The 21,830-nt window shown below is 42.4% G+C and overlaps 1 protein-coding gene across 2 annotated transcripts in view; it reads right to left on the bottom strand.

Moving 5' to 3' along the window:
• The window catches only part of AKR1D1 (aldo-keto reductase family 1 member D1), a 34,804-nt gene that overhangs the window by 9,088 nt on the left and 3,886 nt on the right, over window positions 1-21,830 (bottom strand). The window contains exons 2-4 of one of the 2 annotated variants that reach the window (XM_068190785.1): window positions 9,014-9,181; window positions 4,618-4,734; window positions 113-190 (exon numbers count right to left, since the gene is read on the bottom strand). In XM_068190785.1, coding sequence (XP_068046886.1) covers window positions 113-190; window positions 4,618-4,734; window positions 9,014-9,181 — 363 coding nt within the window. The remainder of the gene's footprint in view (window positions 1-112; window positions 191-4,617; window positions 4,735-9,013; window positions 9,182-21,830) is intronic. The other variant, XM_068190786.1, reaches the window with a different exon arrangement.

Genomic DNA, 21,830 nt, shown 5'->3' with positions numbered 1-21,830 from the left:
TCCATTTGCCCTGGCAATTTGCTTCAGTTATGTTTATGAAAACCACAAGTAAAAATGAGAATGAATATCTGTGGGTTTAGGGCATATATGGATGGATGTTGTGTTTGCTTACCTCCCAAGTGGCACATAAGTCTGTCTCATGGTAGATAAATTTTCCATTTTCATCTTTTGGGTAGAGTGCATCTCCAGGCTGAAAAGTAAAACCATACTGCTGTGCTTTAAAGAAAAATTTTTCATTCCTTAGAGCAAAAACTTTTTCACGGGCTCTGTTTCTACTAGTAAACAACAAAAAAAAAAATTGAGTAATTTTCTGAAACACCCTAAGTTCAGCAGGTCATTCATGCTGGGCTTACCACATCCTCATCTGCTGGATCGTCCTTGGACACACTCCTGAACTGTCACATGAGAGTACACTCAGGAGTTCCTGGATGGCTTTGTTTTTCAGTAAACTTTTGACCTTTATGTTATGGCATCCAAAAGACTCATCTCCTTCCAAAGGGCTGGGTTAGAGTACCAGCCTGTATTGTCTTCTACTTCTTTGCTCTTTGTTTTGGCCCTTCCCTTGCTTCCTGCTTGTGCCCTAGGCACTTGGGAACTGGACTGAGCTGGTACTCTCCCCAACAGCTGGAGGGTCCAGGAGCTACTGGCAGTAAGGGGCTATTGGCATAGCTAACCTCTTAAGTGCATTATCCACCTTTCTTTGGGCACTAGAAACTCTTTCTCTACTCTGTAGGCTGCAGAGATGATTTATGAGCTGATATCTCACAAGCACAGCTTTCTCTTATTTGCTGGTCATTTCATTGCTGTTGCAGGCAATGCATTAACACCTCCCTCCCTTGTGTCTGATCACAGTTTCACTTTTGTGTTTTGTTGGGGCTTGGTTTTTCTTTTTTTTTGAACAAAAACCCTTCGGTGATGTTTGACATTTGATCTGACTTCAAACCACTACATTTCAAAGGCCTGGGTACAAGATGTTGACGTGGTAACTCCTTGGGAACATGCAGCTGTGACTAATACGATCAGTAACTATCACCTCCCAATTCAGTCGAGTTCAAATCCAAGGCATTTAATGGGAAAAGTGAGCCTAAGGAAAACTCAGCCTCAGATTTCAGAGGGCCAAGGTCTCAGTTACAGGCATAAGCCTCTCTCCTCCAAATGTGCTGATTTTCCTCAGAGAATTCCACGAAGACAACTTGTTGCTTTTGTTGCTCTGTCTTGCTGGCAAAAGAGAATATCTTGACTAGAAGGAGTTAGGTAGCTGTTGGGTACATTTTTTTCTATTAGAAGGCAAAGTGTTTGCCATCATAACATGAGGTGGAAAAGCTTTATTTGCAAAACCACCCCATGATATTTTGGAAAAAAACATTCATCCCATGATACCCCAGCACATTTTCCAAGGACTGCAAGTTCAACATATTAAACAGTTGGACCTGTTTAATTTTAGTAAATGAGTCTGAATTCAGGACATTTTTACTCTGTCCCACTTCTAATTCACTCACTTTTATTCAACTTTTTTTTATAGAAGTCAATAGGCAGCAATTATATCAGCTGATTTATCATCCTCCTATTTTCCTCTATCATTTGTGTTTTAAAAATGAACCAAGTCAGGGTGAATGGTGTTTGAAGATTAACTTCTCTCGATTGAGATGTGGTGTGAACTACTGTGGATTTCTATAGTGATCAATTCCTCTTCCTCCTACCTGCAGAGAATTCTGGAAGATGTAGAATTGCAGTTGTCTCTGCTCAATAGTTTCCAGGCAAAACTTTCTCTACCAAGTGATCTTTTTATGAAAGGGAATTTCTGAATGGAAGAACTGCCTGCAGATGGATGAAGTGCTGAGAGAAAGGCAGTGTTTTGATGGTGACAGGGTGGTGGTTACAGGGTCTTTGAAAAGGTCTTTCAGAAGCTGGTTATGTATTTTAGCTCTGTGTTCTCATGAACTACCCCGCCCCAGTCATCCTAGAGATGCTGATGTCTTCTCTTGCAGCTCTTTTGGAGATAGTCTTGTGTTTTACACTGGATGAAAGGTATGCTTCATGCTGTTGTATGAGCACTCAAATTAGTGTGGCAACACCACACAGCCACTGCCATTATGTGGGATCACATCTTATCATGTCATGTCCAAAGTCTGGAGGCACTCCAAAAGATACCAGACAGCTTACTAGCTGGGTTTTAAACCCAGCAGCTGTTAGCCACTGAGAGGAAAAGTCCTGCTCCCATTATAATTTTCTCACCAACAACATTCAGGAAGACAATTCTGCACATCCCCTTGCTTTCATAAAATGGTCTTTGACAAGTAGGCTTTCTCGGGAAAGCAATTTTAACAACCTGTGAATGCCTGTCCTACAAACAGAAGGGCAACAGGAAGTCAAATAGTGATGGTCACTATTTGCCATGGCCAATGGTCTGTTTTGAGTTATTCTTTTAAAATTACAAGATCCTTAGATCTGACTTTTTCAGCGTAACACTAAAATATCTGCTTTTCTCTCAGATGATAGAATCATTAGTTTGGGACAGATTTGCAGATTATTTAGTGCACAACTTGGTGCTTACTAATGAATCAGTCATCTGAGAAGAGTGCCCCAAAAACTTGCTGGTTTTTTACCCCTAAAATACCTGTGGAGTATGAGCTCCCCAGGCAGAGGGAGGGCACATGGTGGCCTGGAGGAGACCTGTTTCTGATGGCTACTGCCTTGCTAGTGGGGAGGAGCTGAACAACACTGCTGGGGGCTAAAGGCAGGAAGGACAAAAATCCTGAATGGGGAATCTGTGTGGGGAAAAAATACAGGTAGGCTAATGTTGGGAGGTCAGGGAATAATTGCACCCCACGTGGTGGCCATTCTTGAGCTGTTTAAAAGCAGAGGGGCTTTGCTGAGTGGTGCTCTCTGAAGCCATAGTCCTTTTGCTCTGCCTGAATGCCCTGTGACAAAGCTGGCTGGGCTCTGCAGGGGCATGTTTCTTACTGTTTTCTAGGTGGTACTGTAAGTTCTGTCTTAAGTACATCACTGCTTCTAACCAGAGACTGCTTTTGCTAGACTTGGGGAGGAAAGCACCAATGCTTGCAGACTAGGGGGGAGTAGGAGTCTCTTAGAGTTACACCTGCATGCTCCTCATCAAAGGCAAGCATCGCAGGCAGGATGGGTGTATTTGTGAGAGAGAGAGCCAAGAAAGGAAACCTGTCACCACTGCAAAAGGATGGGGTTTTTTTTCATTTTGTATTTGACATAGAAAAGTGTATATTTTTCAGGAAGAAAGTGACTTTTTTTTTTCTCTCCTCTCATGAGAAACATGAATGAATCTCTAGGTCTGCTACTCCTTTAACTACTCAAGATTGTTGATACAAGCCTCAGGGAGTCAGATGTACATTACTTTAAAGCCAGCTGTATATATCTTTATATTGTGAGACGATGACCTTCACTATGTGGGAGAATGAACTACTAAAGAATACAAACACAAGAAAAGGGAAACAGGAAATTACTAGTGGTGGGAAATGTTCAGAAATGTACCCAAAAGGATTCCATACGTGTGACTGTATAAATAAAATGTTAATATCAGAGTCTGGTTACTCCTATACAGGTCTTAATAGGATATGGCCTCCTCAGGGGGAAAAAAGGGCTGCAAGTGTAATGTGATAGCCTCATTGGTAAATTGCTTCCCATGTGATAGTTTTGTTAATTTGGAGTCTGCAGCAAAATATGATTTTAATAATCAGAGATCTATGTTTCTTGCAAAAAGAGGCCAGTTTAGAGCTCAAACCTTGTTCAGAAACAATTAACAAACTAATTGCCTGACCCTATTCTCTCTTAGAAGAAAGATTTAATTAGTTCAAAACCACTTAAATGTTTTGAATATAAATCTCTTCATTTCATTTGCTTTTATATCATGTACTTGTAGAGGAAAATTCTAAAGCAAGGCACAAACAGCTGTGAAAGCAGAAAGTTTGGGGACTGGCAAGAGGGAGGCATGCAACTATGATGTGAGCTCTCTGCTCTCAAAGGTTTTGCCTACAAGTTGCTAAGAGCCAGCAGTATGGGGGAATATCAGACTTGATCATTTAAGAACGAGAGATGGACAACCCATGCTTGGCACCAGTTGGGATCTAGTGAAGCTGAGCACTGGAGTTACAGAGATTAAGATCATAATCACAATTTGCCCAGCAGCTTTAATGTGGGACAGAGTAAGGAAACCAAAATTCGTGATGTTTTACCTTTCCCTCTCCGTCTCTGAACTTTGCCCGTGGCCTGTTGCTCCTTTGTATGAGCTCTTTCCTCCAGTGACTCTCCTCATGGCTCAGAGGGGATTCAGAAACATGTACTGCTCAGTTATGGTAATTTTTCAGAGTAGGAGCTGCTCAACTGCTGTTGGGAGACCTGTCCTTCCAGCAGAAATACTCCAAGCAACATCTTTCCTGGCCTGCTCTCACACCACCTTATATATGCCTCTGTTTGGGTGGGCAGTGCACAGAAATACATGTATGCAGTATATATCAAAATATATATGTTATCTGCTCAAAATGCTATTGACAACCTTGGCTGGAAGCTGTAAGGAATATAATAGATGGAGACCTTGGTTCAAGCTAAGTTCATGCACTTTTTCCAAGCAATTTTCCTTTTTACCTTGAAAGCCATTGGCAGCTCAATAATGTAGAGGTCAACATAGTCAAGCTGCAGGATCTTCAGGGTTTTCTCCAGCGTGGGACGCACCAGCTCTGGGGGGTGGCAGGTATTCCACAGCTGGGGAGGCAAGCACAGGCTTTCTTTGGGTGCCAGGAGGAACAGAGAGCCAGCTGAAGACCCCCAACACACACTCCCTCCCTCTTGTCCTTCTGACATAGCCCATTAGGCAGTGTGCAAAGACATCATGGTCTCCATCCCTGCAAGGCAGAGTTGAGGGCCTTACCTTGCCTTCTGTCAGAGCCAGGTGCAGAGGTTAAGACAGGAATTCTTACCCAGGACTGATGAAGTATTGACCCAGTAAAGCCATTACTTTTTTTTTATTACAAAACAGGTTCTTCTGAGCTGAGTATATTGCAAACTCTTGCTCAATGAACTTAGACAGATTCCTTTTGTTTTCCAAGCATATGCTTTCACTGAAAAATTTTGTTTCCACAAGGAATCTGTGGTCAGTTTTATGCTTGAAGGCAGAAGCTTGGATCATGTGAGTTAGCTATTGAACAGCCAAGCACTAAGAGAATCTTCTGGTTTTCTCCTGTGGTCGGGGAGCCTGGGAGGCTGCCTGACCTAGGAAAGTTTTCTCTTATTCTCCAGTCCTCACGGGAAGATGTCTTTGTGTTTAGTCACTGTAATGCAGGTGTGAGTAGTTAAAGCACAATCTCCTGTACCTCTTTAATGCAAACTGCTTCCTTTCAGGGTTATGCCCTGAGGTTGCTATGGAGTGTGCTCAGCTGGTGAGTGTTTAGCACTATCTCTAACTGAACTCTGCTGATGCAAGTCTCTTGCAAGAGCAAAACCATAGCATGACAATTAGTAACCAAGAGCTCTTTGTAAACTGATTGAGTTTTGTCAATTTTAACTGCAGCAGTATTAACACACAATAGAAGGTTTTTTTTTTTTGTGCCATTTCAATGTGCACAATAACTTGGAGTATTTTCTTTTTTTTTTTTTTGACTTACAAAACTAACGTGGCGGAGTCACATTGCGGTTTTTGACACTTTTGCTGGTTGGAAAAACCTGCTGTTTTCTGGTATGGTCCTTGTCTAGTGAGTTCTGCCACCAAAGCTGACAGCCCCTGCATGCCGAGGTATAGCATAAATTCATTCTAAAGACACCAAACTGGAGAGAAGAGGGAGAAGAGGTTGATTATAGGTGTTAAAGGGCATAGCCTGTGTAAGTTTTAAGTAATTTAGATGCTTGTGGGGTTTTTTAACTATGTTGTAATTATTCCCCAGGAAAACAATCTACTCAGTTCTGCCCACAGAAGCAAGGACATGTTAAGCTGTACTGAGACCAGGACATCTGACCCTGCCCTAAGGTGACAAACCAAAAGACCTGGAAATTCATACTAGACCTTTCTCAGCTGTATGCTGCAAGATGTGAAGAGTTTATGATCAGCAGACAGAGGTAAGAGGCTAAGGTGTACTACAGTAAGGGACCAAGGTGCTGTTCTCAAGAGTTTAAGTTGTTCCACTGGATTTACTGAAAACCTTTGGGCAATATGTTTTTAAGCATTTTACATGCAAAGTGAGCTTAACTTGCATTTAAGCAAGGAAATGACTTTGTAGACCCTTCATGCCCAGGTTGTTACTGTGTTTTCGAAATTTGGTAACCTGAGATATATTGCCTAGAAGTAGTTTTTCTGAGTGCCCTTTCTCGCCCAGTTCTATTGAGCTCAGAATTTGCCTGTGAATATACTTCCCTCTAAAAACTGCAGATGTTCTGAAGAACCAGCCTTTAAAAACAGCAAACATTTGTGCTATGTTAATACATTGATGCCATGGAAACTTGAGAGCTTTATAACTGTTTTCATGATTTGTACAAGTTATTGTATTATCTACCTAAGTAGAAGCCATGTTTGAGCAGTCAAAGCTGCCAGCTGGCTTTGGCATTTTAGGACACCACATTTCCTGGAAATGTTACTTCTAGTTTAATGAAAGAAATATCCTGGGATGAAAGAGGAGACCAAAAAGGTCTTGCTGTATAAGCCAAGTGAGATGTTGGCAGTTGATATAAAACCTCTAAAATTTCTGGATGCTGAGCTGCTCTGCCTGATCAGGCAGCCAGCAGCGAGAGCCAAGTGCAAGTGCTGATGATTTCAACTGGCAGATGCAGCGTGATCATACCAGGTCACTGTTCCAGTAACGCTGCCACTCAGCAGGGCTGCTCTCGTCAGACCCTACTGATGGATCAGCCTTCCATCTCCATCATCTTTGCTTCAGGAAATAGCTGCACGAGGGGCTTGAGTCTGAAGGCTCTTGGGAATTTCCAGTACTTCTGATGTCAGTAAGGCAGAAAACATAACTAACTTCTGTAGTGCCTGGTGCTTCCAAGAATGGTCTGTGTATCTACCATGTTTCCTAGAAGATGCAACAGGTCATATCAGTCAGTTACTGAACAATGCCCGAAGTATCTACTGGGTTGAGATTTGCATGTAGTTTGTAAGCTACCTCAGTTTGTGAGGTGCATTAAACTAAAGATACATTAGGCAAGGGAGATCCATTCCCACTCCTTCTGGGAAGTTCAGAGCTGCTATGAGAGCTTTGAGTGAAACCTGTGCAAATCCTAGATTGTGATGGGTTGAATTTGTTGCAGAGTATTTTCCATTTCTGCCTTTGAACTCTTTTAAAGATTGTAGAAATGTTATAATGAACTATCACCCTGAGCAGCTGACGTTTTGTCAAGCACAAACAGGACACAACTGTAAGAGAAATCCATGTGTGTGTCACCGCACAGACACACGGCAGGCTGGGAGCACAGGCATTGGCTGTTGTGGTACTGTGTGTTGCAGCCCTGTGGCTTGCAGGACCTGCAGTTTTCCAAATGACTCAATGTTTAAGTAGTGATTACTGACTAGGAAAATCATTTGGTGATCAGATCAGACAACTGAATACAGAAAGGCTTAATAAATAAAGGAAGTTTGGAGATTTTACCAGGAGATGTGCTTTCATAGAGCCTAAAGGTTGATTTGGGCAAATAAACTGCAGGGGAAGCAGTTGAGAAAGTTACAATACTCAAAATTGTTAGGACATCTGGTTCTAACATTTTGGCACAACTTGATGGTTTTGATTTGTAATATTACTGATAATTTGCAATAATGAAACTATAAAACTGTTGAAACCAAATCAACATATTTGGCGTATGAGAGACTGAGAAATTCCCCTGATAAAGGCAGAGGATTTGAGAACGTGAGGCTTTTCTCAGAATGGCAAGGTTGTTATCAGCAGAACCAAGCAGGAAACTTGGAAAAGAGGTGCATATTTTACAGATTGGAAATTGCTGTACTTGGAAATTAGTCTATAGCTGCTGAAAATCCACTTGGTCTGCAAACTATCCAATATGAAGCTTAGTTTTCCCAGATCAGAGAACTTCACTAAATTGCTCACAGTAAGCCAGGCCTCTCGTCCCATGGGATCTTTCACTCTAGGAACAGTGGTGTTTATTTGCAAGTCTGTTGAGTAATTGTGGATTACGTCTTATTTGGGAAAGGAGAAAAGGAAAATATTAGACTGATACATTCAAAGAGGCACTGCAGGAAGGACTATTTGAGGCCATAAACTCCCTTAGAAACTGGACAGTCAGTCTTTATTCTGCACTGTGCAATGAGCTCTCTTATACCTGGGTAATTCATTGGACAAGGGATTTGATTATTGTAGGAGACAGTCAAATCATAGAGTTAAGACTTGAATATATAAAAGCTCATGCATTACTCCAGCCTCATTGCTCTAGAACAGAAGTGTAATGATATCTTCTCTCCAAGTAAGTTGATTCATCATCCTAGAACTTTTTAATTACAAGCGATACAGTAACTAAGGGTGTAGCTTGATGAGTAATTTTCTGGCAGTAGTACCAATGTAGGCACTTGCTGTTCTCCCATACACAGACACTGGCATGCACGTGCTTGCTCCCACCCCTTTCATTGTGCAACCTCATGGCAAACATGTGAAGGGAATTGCTCTAACAGAAAATAGCTCAGTTGCAGGATCATTGTCCAGCTGGGGCTCTGTGTGTGACAACACAATGTGTGGCACAGTAACAGGTTAGGCAGCACTTGAGGCTGAACGTCGCCGTGGTCTTAACTTGCAGGTGCCTACAATACTAAGCAGAAGGGATGTTGCATGGTTTCCACTGCTATCAGAGATTTAAACAGAGAACAGTGATTCCTGTGCCTCACAGCAAACAGATAACAGATAAAGATCTGCAGCATTCTGTAAAGCTAGGAAAGAAAAATAAAGGATGTTGGATCTGGAAGGATACATGCTGACCACTGGCACTCTTAAGAAAGACCATTCACAGAAATCCTGGATTTAGTGTAAATAATCTGAGTGCAGGTTCTCACCTTGCCACAGTAAAATATGTCTTCTCGCTTGATCTTCCCTTCAGCAATCTTCTCCCGGATGGCTTGTCCCACTTCATGCTCATTGAAGTAGACAAAGGCACCGTCGATGTGGCGGTAACCAGCATCGATGGCAATCTTCACCGCCTCCAGACAGGAACCTTTGGGAGTCTGGTGGGAGAAGGAAAAGAATGAACATGGTGTCAGCCTACTGCTTACCTCTCCTTCAGTGCTAGAGGGTCCCTGAGATATGTGTAAGATTCATGGTGTAATTCACCCTGAGTGACCATCCTTTACCTCCCAGGCAACCACATTCCAATTTCTAAATAAGAGAGGGCTGTGCACTTTTTCTCAAAACTGTTGAGCATGTGGGATTAGACTGGGAAAAGGCAGCAAAGCAAAAATTTGTCTCACTGTGTCCATGAAAGAGAAAATATCAGTGTGTTCAGGAAGCAGAATCAAATGCATTTGATATGAAAATAATTTCAGAATTTCTTATCTAGAGAGCAAGGGCTTACCTACAACACCCATTTGATAAAATTGCTTACTCAAGGGGAAGATGACTTTTTGGTTGAGCAGAACTGGTCAACCACCTGCTGATCAGAGGCTCTTTGAATAGTTTGGACATTCCAGCAGTGCAGGAATTTGGATTTGACTTATTTTTTCTCAAAGCAACTTAAAATTGCTGGCATCACAATTGAAAGGTCAGGACTATCTACTGGTATTCCCAGTTCTGAACAGCTACTTTACTGTGTGGTTAAGAAACAGTACTTGCTTTAGTGTATATTTATATATATTTTACTGCTTCAGTTTAAGATGAGCCCAAGAAACCTCCTAATAAGTGACATTTTTGTACTGTGTGCTTCATTTATGTTTGCTCATCATTGCCAAAATTCAGAGTAAGCTTGTTTTTTCAGAGCAGTCATATTTTCCATATTTTCCATTAGCCAATGTGGCAAACAAAATTACATGAAGGCCAAACTAAGCAAAAAAGCACAAAACTGGTTACTGAAATTATTTGTCTGGTCACTAAAATTGTACTGAAAACAACTTATGGTTCCTACACTTTTTATAATGAGAGAGCAGCTCTAAGTGGCGGTGGCCAAGGGCGTGCAGCAATGCTATTCTCCCATCCTTTTCAAGGGCATTGTTCTGTTGTAACAGGGACATCTGATTCACTTTAAGAAAAACTGAAGTAGAGCAAGTCAAACTGCTCTGCTGTGCTGCTGTCTGTCAACAGCAAATAGCAGGAGTTGGATTCTGCTATCTGCAAGTGCAGGGCCAAGACCACACTGCTTCTTCTATGAAGAAAACAGATGCCAGAGGCATCTGGAAATGAGGTAGTATGAAGAGAGGATGTCAAATGTGTTGGTTTTGACAATGCCAAGGGAAGAAGAGAAGCAGGACTGGCAGTAAGTGTTGTTGTGAAGGACATTTTTCATCATAGCAATAGCTCTCCTTCCTCTCTCTCCTACCTGTCCTTTTACAGCTGCCACTGGCCTGGCTGTCCATGAGTTTGTCATGAAAGAAACAGCTTCTCTTCCACCACCTGTTGAACTAGAAGGTGTGAAATTCATAGCTGCTATAGAATGCTTCAATGATTAAGGACATTGGTCTTCCCTTCCATGCATATGAAAGAAAAGATTTGAAGGACTGCTGAAGACACCTGGGGATGTCTTCATCCCTGTCTTTCAGTCCCAGAACTGTGAGCTGGTGGCAGATTATTCTGGGATAATGGGACCATATTCCAGCCTGCTTGCTCAGTGCCCATCTTGGCTGACTCTGATGGACACAAAATGGACCAACTTCTGTTTGGGCTTGGGAGGAACTTTCTGCTCCAGCACGCAGTGCCTAAAGGTTACTTAAAATACAAAACTGCTCACATGTGCCCTGATTTATTAAAGACCTGAATGAGGTCCTAGAAGCAAAACGGCACAATTTGGCACTCTAGAGTATTTGCAGCAGTGATGATGCAGTACTGTGTGCTTAATTGAGGGAGACAATGTAACACTTGTTTCAGTGCTTTGCTGCTTTCATTGTGGAAGCCTCCCAAAAGCACGCTCGATCCGTGGCAGGGCCCTTTCCTGGTTGTTAGTGGGATGTAATGAAGACCATGGCAGCTACCAGCTTTTCAGGCACACTCAATGGCTGCTTTTCATTCGGGGCATGCCGGGCAGCATTACAAAAGTGCGAGGCATGGAGCAATGACAACCTCCAACATGTTCTCTGCTTTGTCCCTGCCTGAACCTGCAGGAGAGGATTTGAGAGAGGCATCAGGATGAAAGCCCTGACACAAATATTACAAGTCTACGGTGACTGATGACAGTAACCTCAGACCTCTGCCCCAGCAGTGAGCCGCACGAGCTTGGAGTTGCAGTTGTAGAGCTCAGGCTGACTGGCACAGAGCAACAGGGCTCAACTAAAAGGACTGGCAAGCTCAAGCCTAAGTGATTATTAGTTATCTGAAAGACAAGTGTATTTCCAAAAGTGTTATCAGTGTTTTTTCTCTCTGAAATGTGATTTTGCAAACAATGTGTCTTCTAGATTTCTTCAGCCTGTCTGACTTTTACCATTCAAGTGTATGAAAGCAGAGCATTTAGAGGACAATGATGCATTACCATAAAATAGATTTTTGAATTCTATTTGTTGAAGAGACGGAAAATGGGATGTGAAGCCAGTACTAGAATTTTCCCCCTTCACACTCTTGAGAGATTGCACAAACACAGCTCCCTGTTGTTTCCTGATGCTGTAAACTAAACTCTGCTAGGCAAGGAAATGTTGATTATTGGGTTGCATTTTTTCTCAGTCACCAGGGCTAGTTTGGTCAGTAAGAAATGCAGAAGGAATAGGTGAGGAATGATAGTCTCACAGGTAAGGGAACAGCACAGTTTCAGACATGGAAGGAGGGTAGAATAGAGGAAAATGCTTGCAGTTACTGTATCTGCTTTTGGCTGAATCAGTTGACTTGTGTTAGAGCTCAACTTCTGTATATTTCTTTATTTTTTATATGGGATTTAAATCTGTACAAATAATCTTTTGAAAGTCTCTTCCATCTCAAGGAATAACCTTATTTTTTAGGGGCTCAGGGTGGCTTTTTTTGGATCAGGTCTTGATTACCAATGGCCGGAGATGGGTTTACATTATATATGTATGTTTTTATTGCACTAGTCCATTTCATCTGATGTGGAATATTAGTTCTGACAGATTCTGGTCTAAGGTGCTTCATATAAAAATGCAAAGCAATCTAGGGAATAGTTTTTGGAAAATATTGCCTCTATTGAACCATCCCAGCTGAAGGTCTGAGACATCTGTGAGTCTGGAAACTTTATACCATATGTTTATTTTCATTCTAATGGAGAAACTATCATTTATGGCATTTCACATATTTAATCCTTCCACATCCTGCAGTAATGAGCTGTGGTAAACTGTGCTGATGAGTTGCACAGGCTAGTCATGTTGTGGTATTGCCACTTTTTAGAAGTGTTGCTTTAGGTGTCATATCTTATTCCATTGTTTCCTGACAGACTGTACCAAAGTTGGGTGACTCAAACCACCACTGCTCATCCATCTTTCCATCAGAGAAGGCACAAACCTGGATCTTTCCCCTCTACTTTGCTGCTCAGCCTGAGGTGTTTCAATCTCTTCTGTCTTTCATTGGTCCTCAGTAGTGACCAGATCAAAGGATATCAACTGAAAACCAGCTTTTATTTAAGTGCAGATAGAAGTTTGTGATAAGTCTATGTTGTATAAGGGTCGGCACCACTTATCACAGCAGCTGATGGAACTGCACCTCCCAGGCTGTTTGGCCATGGGCAACCACCTTATTCTACTCAGAACCCCAGACCTCTTCCCCCTCCTTCCTGCAGGTTATACTCACTTAGTACGTTACCCAAAATGCAGTTGCCTGTGCTGCCTGCTCACTTCAGACAGGGCTTTATTCTTGCACCATTCCTGAATGAGCAGGGCTCACTTTTAGAGTAGTACAAATACTAGATGAGGTACTGAAGTGTCTCATCTTCATGAATGAAGTGAACTGTCATAAACCTTTGTGCTTTGTTAGTAGTAATTCAGGACTCTCTAGCTTTGGCCTTAAGACAAATCTCTGCTTCTTTATTACTTTTTATTTGAGCGTAGATAAGAGGTGTTCTTGACCCTTCGCCATAATTAATGTTTCAGCTTCTAATCAGCGTGCCTTGCAACTATGCTACTTTGATCAAGGACTTGTTTTAGAATGGGAGTTTTATAACCACTTGTGCACTGTAAGTCAGATATTTAATTTCAGTGCTTTTGCAGACATTCACTAATTTATGCCAAAGAACCATATTAAATTTATCACACATTTTATGATAAAAGAATAACTGGTTGACTAGGAGGACTTGCTCAATCAGTAATAAATTTCTTCAATAGCATCTGTGTTAGTTTTAAGATCATAAACTTTAAGGAAACAAGAGACACAGTTATTCCCTCTATCAATCAATAGCTTGTAAACCTGCTGATTTACCATCACGCATGACAGATTTAACTGGTATCTGTTTCCTTCAGGCTCCATGATAAATAAATCCAACAGAAGGGCTGGGGGAGCAGACTCAGATATGCACCTTCACTGAAAGAAAGGAAGCAGCAATTTGGCCCTTTCTCCACAGATGAAATAGCCAACTGGCCAGTTACCACTTTTTGTGAGTCTGAAAAAGCAATGTGCTTCATCAATTCTGTCTGTCTGAAAGGGTCTGCTCTCTTTTTCCTCTGAGGCCATAAACTTCCCTAATTTCTAATGTGTATTCCAGACACCTTCTGTCACATCCAATTTTGTCAAAAACTATTCTCCCTACCATAGCAAATGGTTCAGCTTCAATTTCTTTCGTGAGTGCACATGACCAAGCCACAGGAGAATATTTTTGTGCAGGCATACCCCATGAGTTTTTCTCTTCCCACTCAAGTAGAACGGTATTTGCTCAGCAGTGTTAGTGGTTGTCTGACTTATTACTGTTATTTAGTGTCACAGTTCAGCTGCCCTCCAATTATTTTGCTTTTTCTATAGCATCTTTTTCTGGTCAGCAATTTCCATTGGCTTTCCAGCTGATTAAGAGAGTTATCTCCAAAGACAAAGCTAACAGGACACATTGGCAATAGATTATAATCTTGCAAAACCATGTGAACTGCTATTCTCGTCATTGCTTTTATGTCTTAACATCAGTATCATCATTTATTCTTTATTAGTGTGTATGGTAAAGGAAAACAGTCTGACTCAGGCTCCCAGATTCTGCTCTGCCCTGTTTTACAGAGTTGCACCAGTATCAGCAGCACATAAGAGCAGAGGAAGCAGCACTTCAGGAAAGAAGCCCTTTACCTTAGTCCTGAGCATCTCACCTGTTTAGGGCAATGTTTTGCAGTCTCTTAGCTAGGAACAATGATCCTGGGGGGAAAAGCCTGAAGTGTTAGGAGACACAGGGCCATCTTCTGGAAAAATCTGAGTTTAGCCGCAGCAGAATTACACAAGATATCCAAGCCATGGGCCAAGTTCTCCAGTCCAAACCTGTAATTTAGGATGTGGAGCCGCTGTTTAGGAATCTTAGTCAGCTAAATACAGGAAGGAGAAAGTAGGTACATTCCTGGGCTCAGAGCCTCCTTCTTCAGAGTTCGGCACTCACACACAGATTCTTATGCAAGTTTCTAGAAGTCCAATTGCTTATTTCCATTTGCCTGTTTTCTGGACAAACTGGCAAAAGGGATTGGCTTAAGATGTTTGGAACAGAGCATAGAAAGCATGTGTACTGAAGGCCCTGCAGGAAAGCCCAGGTTGAGTTTACAAAGCCAGAGGATATGAGCCACACAAGGGTACATTCTTAGAATTGTTTAATCTTGTAAAAGAGAAGCTGTACTGTACACCTCTTTCTTGGAAAATGCAACCGCCAGCACATCCCTCTCTCTCGTACACAGGAAAATCTGGCTTTCATCCCCCGGAAGCATTGGCTGCCACCATCCAGGAAGCAAAACCCAGCAAAGGGTTCTCTGCAAAAGCAGGTAGAGCTGGGAATGGAGGAAGAGCTGGGAACACAGCTAAGAGCCACAGGCTGCTGTGCCAGCCCAGAACTTCGCTTTATGTCATGCACTGTGTTGCCTTGGAATGTGGAGGACAGCAAATAAGAGCAGAGAAGATGGGGAGAATGGTGTCACTTGTGGCCTCTTGTCACACCATGAATGAAGGTGGAAAAGGGGTGCCTTTCTTCTCTAACTTGATGCTCTATCAGTGGCCTAAAGTGTGGGGTTTGTCCATACAACAGAAATTAGATTGCATAACTGCAGATTTAGCATTTCTAGAATTCCTGTGACATTGTTATTGTAGGATTTAGCCAAAGCTGTCTTCAGGAAAGCCTTATTATTGTAGCTGGCAGAGGGTGCTGGAGTTATTTTTAACACTTGATTGCAGAATCCTCAGTTATAGGAAGGCTGCAGCTTTTTACTCGACACAAAGTCAGTTAATGCAAGATGAAGCTAAAGAGCTGCCATACCTTTCTGCTGGCAGCTAGAGGATTAAAGCAAACCAAGAACATGATGTGCATACCTGGTCCCTGTGCTCACAGTGCTAGGGAGATAGACTGGGAAAGTTTCCTGAAGAGCTAGAGGACACAACAGCCAGCTGGCTGGCCCTGGAAAACATGGATCTATCTGGGAGGGTGGGTGCTATCAAAATACCCTTCAGACAAGCAATGCAATCAAAGGGATGCATGAGGTACAAGTGGAAGATAAAGCACCAGCTTGTGCAATAAAGGAGAATAAAAGGTTGCCAGTAGTTCTTCTGCTTCATTCCCTAGAGTTAAAGGGGAGAGGTTTCTGGCGCCAGTTCGAAGAAGTATTTGCAAAGGCAAATGTAAAACTTGGGGAATTCCACCACCTAGTTAGCTGAACCAACAAGAGTTGGCTTCGAAGCCTAGAAAGGCATTTTCTGCACAGTGCTTTCAAGTTTTGACAAATCTGGCCTCCTAGGTCAACCAAAGAGACAATCCAGATGTTAGCTTCCCACAGGAGCTGCAAGAACATGCTTACACTGTTTTTTGGAGAACTGTGGGGAATCAAGGACACATAGGAGTGCACAGCCATATTTAACGCATGGAGTCAGTCAGGGACATTTTAAAAATGGAGCTTTGCCTGGAAAATTGGGCTCTAAATGTTCTTGCCAAAAAACGTATCTTTCAGTTGTGGTAATCCTGATTACTCACTCGTAGGGGTTCAGTTTTTGCCCTCTTCAACAATGCCAGTGATTCCCTGTCTCATCTTCTGTAAAACCATCTTCTTAACTTTTATTTAGATAGATAGACTTTCCCTGTGGCTTTGGAGCAGCATATTTAGAAAGCCATAGGAAAAAAAACCCCAGCATATTTAGAAAGCCAGAGGAAAAGAGAAGAATAAAAGTACTATTTTTTGGGTGTCAATATTTGGCTTAGTATTATTGCACTGGTAACAGCTAACTTTGTAGTTTTTGGAAGAGGGGTATATTGAAACAGCTAGTGCTTGTCACTGCAGCGCACAGCTATGGAATGGAAAAGGTCTGTTTTCTGTTTGGTTACTTTTCAAAGAAGAATCCCTGGTGACTGGTTTTGAGTAGTGCTACTGTCCTAAAAGCTTATCTGGATTAACCCTCTATTAGTTTTGGATCTGGACTGATTAAACATGATTCTACCCTGTGTCATAGACAGACACGTAGTTTAGTGGGTCATGCTGGGACCTGATATCCACTATCCAAAAGTTGTCCTGACTCCCAAACAAAGTTGTCACCTTCTAAAGGCCCCCTTGTTCTGGGAGCATTTTCCAGTGGAGCTCTCTTGCTGTGTCCAAGTCTGCACGTGTTGGTACCGTGTTTGGGAGCCAAATGACACGGTGCCAGGGCGGCTGCAAGAGCCAGCCCCTCTGCTTGGATGAGGCAGGCATCACTGCATAAGGCCAGGCAATTATCTGGCTGTCAATGGATTCATTAGTGCAAGTCCTCAGCTCTGCATGGGGATACCTCTCTTGGTCCTGGAGCAGTCTGAAAATGTTTTCATTTTCATAGCAGCTGAGATGTCATCATAGGTTAGAGGTACTATCATTATAAGGAGAAGGGTTTTTGTTTTAGGCATGCTGGAGAGGCCAGGGTGGGGGGAAGAAGTTGTTCTGAACATCATTTTCCAGGACCAGCAATTTTGTGTCCATTTTGCTCAGAAGTCCTCCCTTGGTTAATAAACTTTGTAGCTAGAAAGTTAGTCTTTCATTCACCCTCATCTATCAAGACTGGACTCTTCCTCATTGGGAATTTTACATGTTGACCACTTCAGTAAACACAGCTTTTGATCTACTACACATGATTAGATACTAATCGTGTCCACAACTGGAAACAGAAGCCATTAGCACAAAGTAGAGATTTACTATCAATTTGTTTTCTATTAAGCTTCAGGTTTCATGAAAATGAAGAATCAGAGGGATTTCATCAGAGAAGATACATGGAGGTAAAAGAGTATTTTGCAAATTCAGCAATGTCTTAGAACCATGGGTTTGGTGCAAATCAAAGTATTAGGAACAAAGCTCATGTTCCCAAAAAAGTTGCATGCAGGAATCTTTCCTCCAGGTTGACAAGAGCGCAGTAAGTCATTTTATCAAATCCAAATTTAAAATCTGGTTTAGGTATCATTCTTATACAAAAGCTAGGAGTTTCTGGGTCTGCCACATTTCAGGAAAAAAAGCATCTACCTCTTCTAATTACCTGATTTTTCTAATTATATGACTTAGGTTTCCTTTCTTAATGAGATAAAGATGCAATCTTGCATTTATGTAAGCCAGAAATGTTCCATTGTATAACACAAGATTACAGAGAACTAGTAGGAACTAAGGCATCAAGAGACAGTCACAGGCAGAGGAGGAGAGGTCAAGGCTAAACATGAAGAAGGAAGTGTTAAAGACAAAGAAATGGAGGAATGAAGGAACTGCTCCAATGGCAGAACAGAAAAGTTGTACGGCTGAGGAAAAAAGGAGAACGCAAGATAAATCAGAGGTTGTAAACTTGCTACTTGAGCATATAAGAAAAGGAATTTTAAAATTTGTCACGCAACAGTTAGCTTTTAGCAAAAGCCATTGATGAAATCAGAACTTGTTCTGAGACTCTTGATTTAGTTTAACCTTTTGGTGTGTAACCTCACCTCTTTGTTATAAAGAGCTTGATCTGTGAAAGCACTCTTTCATGTGTGAAACCACTTATTCCCTGGAATATTTGCCACCTCTGTAGCAAACAGCAGAGATGAATTAAGGCAATACTAGAGCCCAATCACTGCAGCTTCTTGACTCCTTGCACAAGCTCTTGCCCAAGAGACAAGTTGGTCTGTTGCCCGCTAAAAACTGATGCCCACTGCTGCACCTCCTCAAGGCATCTGGGCCCCAAATATCAAGAATCCTGCCTTTATCTGCTCTTGGCAACTGGGTCTTGCCAGTAACTGACTTAGTTAAGGAATAAAATCTGAGCAATTAATCAATGAGGGTATCACTCAACACCAGGATACCAGCCACTGAAGGAAAGGCATGCCATCTGCAGTCTGTGCAAGCAGAATTGCCTCAGTATGGCTTAGTCCTTCAAGCACAAAACTAACTGAGTCACAACTCTGTGAGTGATCTGGCTGCAGATATTGGGTTTCAGGATAAATATTGTTCAGTGTGAAGGCTAGGCTAAGAGTTTACTAACAGGCGGGCAAGGAGCCTTCCAGGACATGTAGCAGATCAGGCACAGTCGTCTTTCTGAGCTGCAGTAATGTGTCTCCTTCCCTTCAGCCCTGACTCAAGTGTACAAATCTCCACTTGAACATATCATTTTAGAATATCCTCAGAGATCAAGGGAGCATGAGGCTACCCTCTGAAACACCTCAGAAATCCCAACCCTGAGAGATCTCATGTTGCTATGTGAGGATCAGCCGTGGGTGTGCTGCTCCAAAGCTCTCCTTGAAGACAAGAAGTACTAGTAATGCATGAAGTAATACTGCTGCTTAAAAAACAAAGAGCTTGTGAAAGCCAGTGATGGCTACCAAAAGGGACTGTGAAGGGACACAATGTCTTTTGGAAATGCTGGTTAGGAGATATAACCCAATAACTTTAAAAAAATTATTTTGTTTCAGGGATTTTATTTACTCCTTAAGTTCAAGGGCATAAATAAGAGGTTTTGCAACCAAATATCCCAGCTGATTCCCCCAGCTCTGTTCAAATCGGGTTCCCAATATTTTACCTCTGAAAAAAATAATTCCTTGGCCTACATCTCTGGTAATTTCATGTAGGTTCATAAAGATCACTTCATTAGAGAGCTAACTTCATACTTAATACTTTCTGAGTTCAAACACATATTCATGTGTAATCATTTACATTTAAAGGACTGAGGTATTTTCTTTACATATTTATTTTAATAGCATGTCACGGGAAACAAGATACGGTTGCAAGAACACTTGGATGTTAGAACAGTTCCTGCTCTTGTCACTGCCTCTCATCTCTTTCAAGAAAAAATCCAGAAGCCAAGTTTACCTCAGGAGGAAGTCTGAGTAGGAGAAATTAACAGGTAAGAAATCAAGAAGCTGAAGCCTTTAAGCTCAACAGTGTCTGCAGAGATCTCAGGTGTCACTTCTCACAGGAACATTCAATACATGATTCATTTTGTAGCTTTGGGTCAGGGCAGGTGACTTCCTTTACAAGTTACCTGAAGTCATTGCTGTTTCCAGACAATCCTGTTTCAGAAGCCAGTGGTGGCTTTCTAGGAGGAAAACTGGGAGGATTAAGTTGTATGTAATACCTCCCTTACTGCAGCTCAGAGATCCAGATCCCATCATGGGGACAAATCACTTATTACCTCTTTTGACTTAACAGCAGCCTATGACAGTTCCAAAGGCAGGCAGCCTGCAGCAGGGGTGCAGCCAGCACCATTCAGAGTGATTGAAAAAGTTTGTGCATACACATCCTTGTGCGAGGAACTTCTTGGCATAAATGATCCTATGAGAGCATTAGAGGCTGTTAGACCTGTACAATGAAAAATTACTCCGTTCAGCTTCTAGCTTGGGTGTAAAAAGTAATTCAGAGTGCCAAAACAGTGTTTTTACTTATCCAAACCAGATTTTTTTAACTTGGTCACTCAGACTGGATCTGGGAGCCCTGGATGAACTTTTCCTCTCCCTGATTCAAACCAGCAATTTGTTCTTAAACAAAACCCAGACTGTCTGGGCACTCACAAGGGTTACTTTGTGGTAGTTAAAGATTTGGGGAAATGGGTCTCTCTTCCTCCTGGCTGCATGCCATACCAAGTTCTTCAGCATCCAGCACTGTGGGGCTGGTGGGCAGTGCGCTTTCCCATGGGCAGGGTGCTCCTCCTGCTCCAGCCTGTGCGTGTTTCTTCTTGCCTCTCTCTAGCTATCACCTACCCCACAATCACGTTATTTCCCTGAGCTGTCTGATATGAATTTAATCCCCAGAGGCTGAGAGGAGGACTGAATCTGGTTTCCCACCGCCCATGTGGATTCCCTTACCAGCGGGCTATTCAGGGAAAGTCAACTGCTACCTCCAAGTGCTTTAATAATTCTTTGATTCCTCAGCTTGTACTGCCAGTGCCCAAAATGAAACGCTTTGCCATTTGTTTTGCCTGAAACTATTCCACAAAACTGCTTCCAATTTATGAATGGATTTGGCTACCTCAGAGCCTCATTTTTAGCTAAGTTGCAACTTGCCAACAGCCCTCACCCAGTGCTATTCTTGAGCGCTTTGCCCAATCTTATGTTTCAGAAACAGCGCCTGTGTACAGTGTGGTTGCTACAACCTTCTCTCCAAGCCCTGTCCTCCCTCAGTCAAAACAGGAAGGCAGGAGAGGAGCTGTGGCCAAGGCCCCTTGACCTTCCAGGGAAACAGCGAGTATTTATGTGGAGACACTGGACAGATGATCTTAGCTGTGTTGACAGGGATGAGTTATAAAGTGAAGCAGGCATAAGTGCAGTTTTAACGAGGCATAGGATTTCCAGGATTTAGGAGTGTTTTTAGCACCTTTCCCCTCTAAGACTCTTGTCCCCACACTTCATCTGCTTCCAGATGGGTACCAGTACCACTCAATGGGGGCTGTGCTGGGAGCTAAGAATCAGTGCTGGGAGGTGGTGGGAGCCTGCCATGGACTGGTCTGGTTCTGCTGTAGCACAGGGCAATGCCAGGGGCTCATCCAAGGGCCTGTCCTCCTCTACCACCCTCCCCTGTGGGACTGCCCTCTCCCTCCTCCCACCATCTACTTAATACCCTGGAGAATTGGGTCAACGGCTTGGGGGCCCTCAGGGAGGGGGAGCTGGACACGGTGCATCGGCTGGAGCCTTGGCAGAGCTGCTCCTGCACTCGCAGGGCTTTGCCAGAAGGATCCACAGAGCCAAACAGAGGTAGAATTGGCCTCAAATTTTAAAGCTGTCTGGAGTGCATTGGTAGTCTTGATTCACAGTTCCCACTGTGGTTCCCACCCAAACCCATGAGAAGAAGGAATATTTGGGGAAGGGAAGAAAGAACAGGGGAAGGAGTCAGTGACTGAGATTTCCACTTTTTCAGTTGTGTCCATCCTTGGTAGGATAAACAGCCTAATTTTTTTATGTAGGCAAGAATCTAATACAAATCATACATTTCCTTCCTTGCATGAAGGAGAATGCAAAACCAACTTCAACACACTGAAATCTGCCTGCAAAAGAAAATTAAGCTTAATGGTTAAGCAATTATTGCATTCCTTTATTTTTTTTAAATAAGGATAGGAGACATGAATTAAACCTGCAAAAAAATTTTATGTGCTTCTCTTGATAAATAACCC

Source organism: Anomalospiza imberbis, chromosome 5, assembly GCF_031753505.1.
Source record: "Anomalospiza imberbis isolate Cuckoo-Finch-1a 21T00152 chromosome 5, ASM3175350v1, whole genome shotgun sequence".
Lineage (NCBI taxonomy): Eukaryota > Metazoa > Chordata > Aves > Passeriformes > Viduidae > Anomalospiza > Anomalospiza imberbis.
This window is presented reverse-complemented; position numbering and strand designations above follow the sequence as displayed.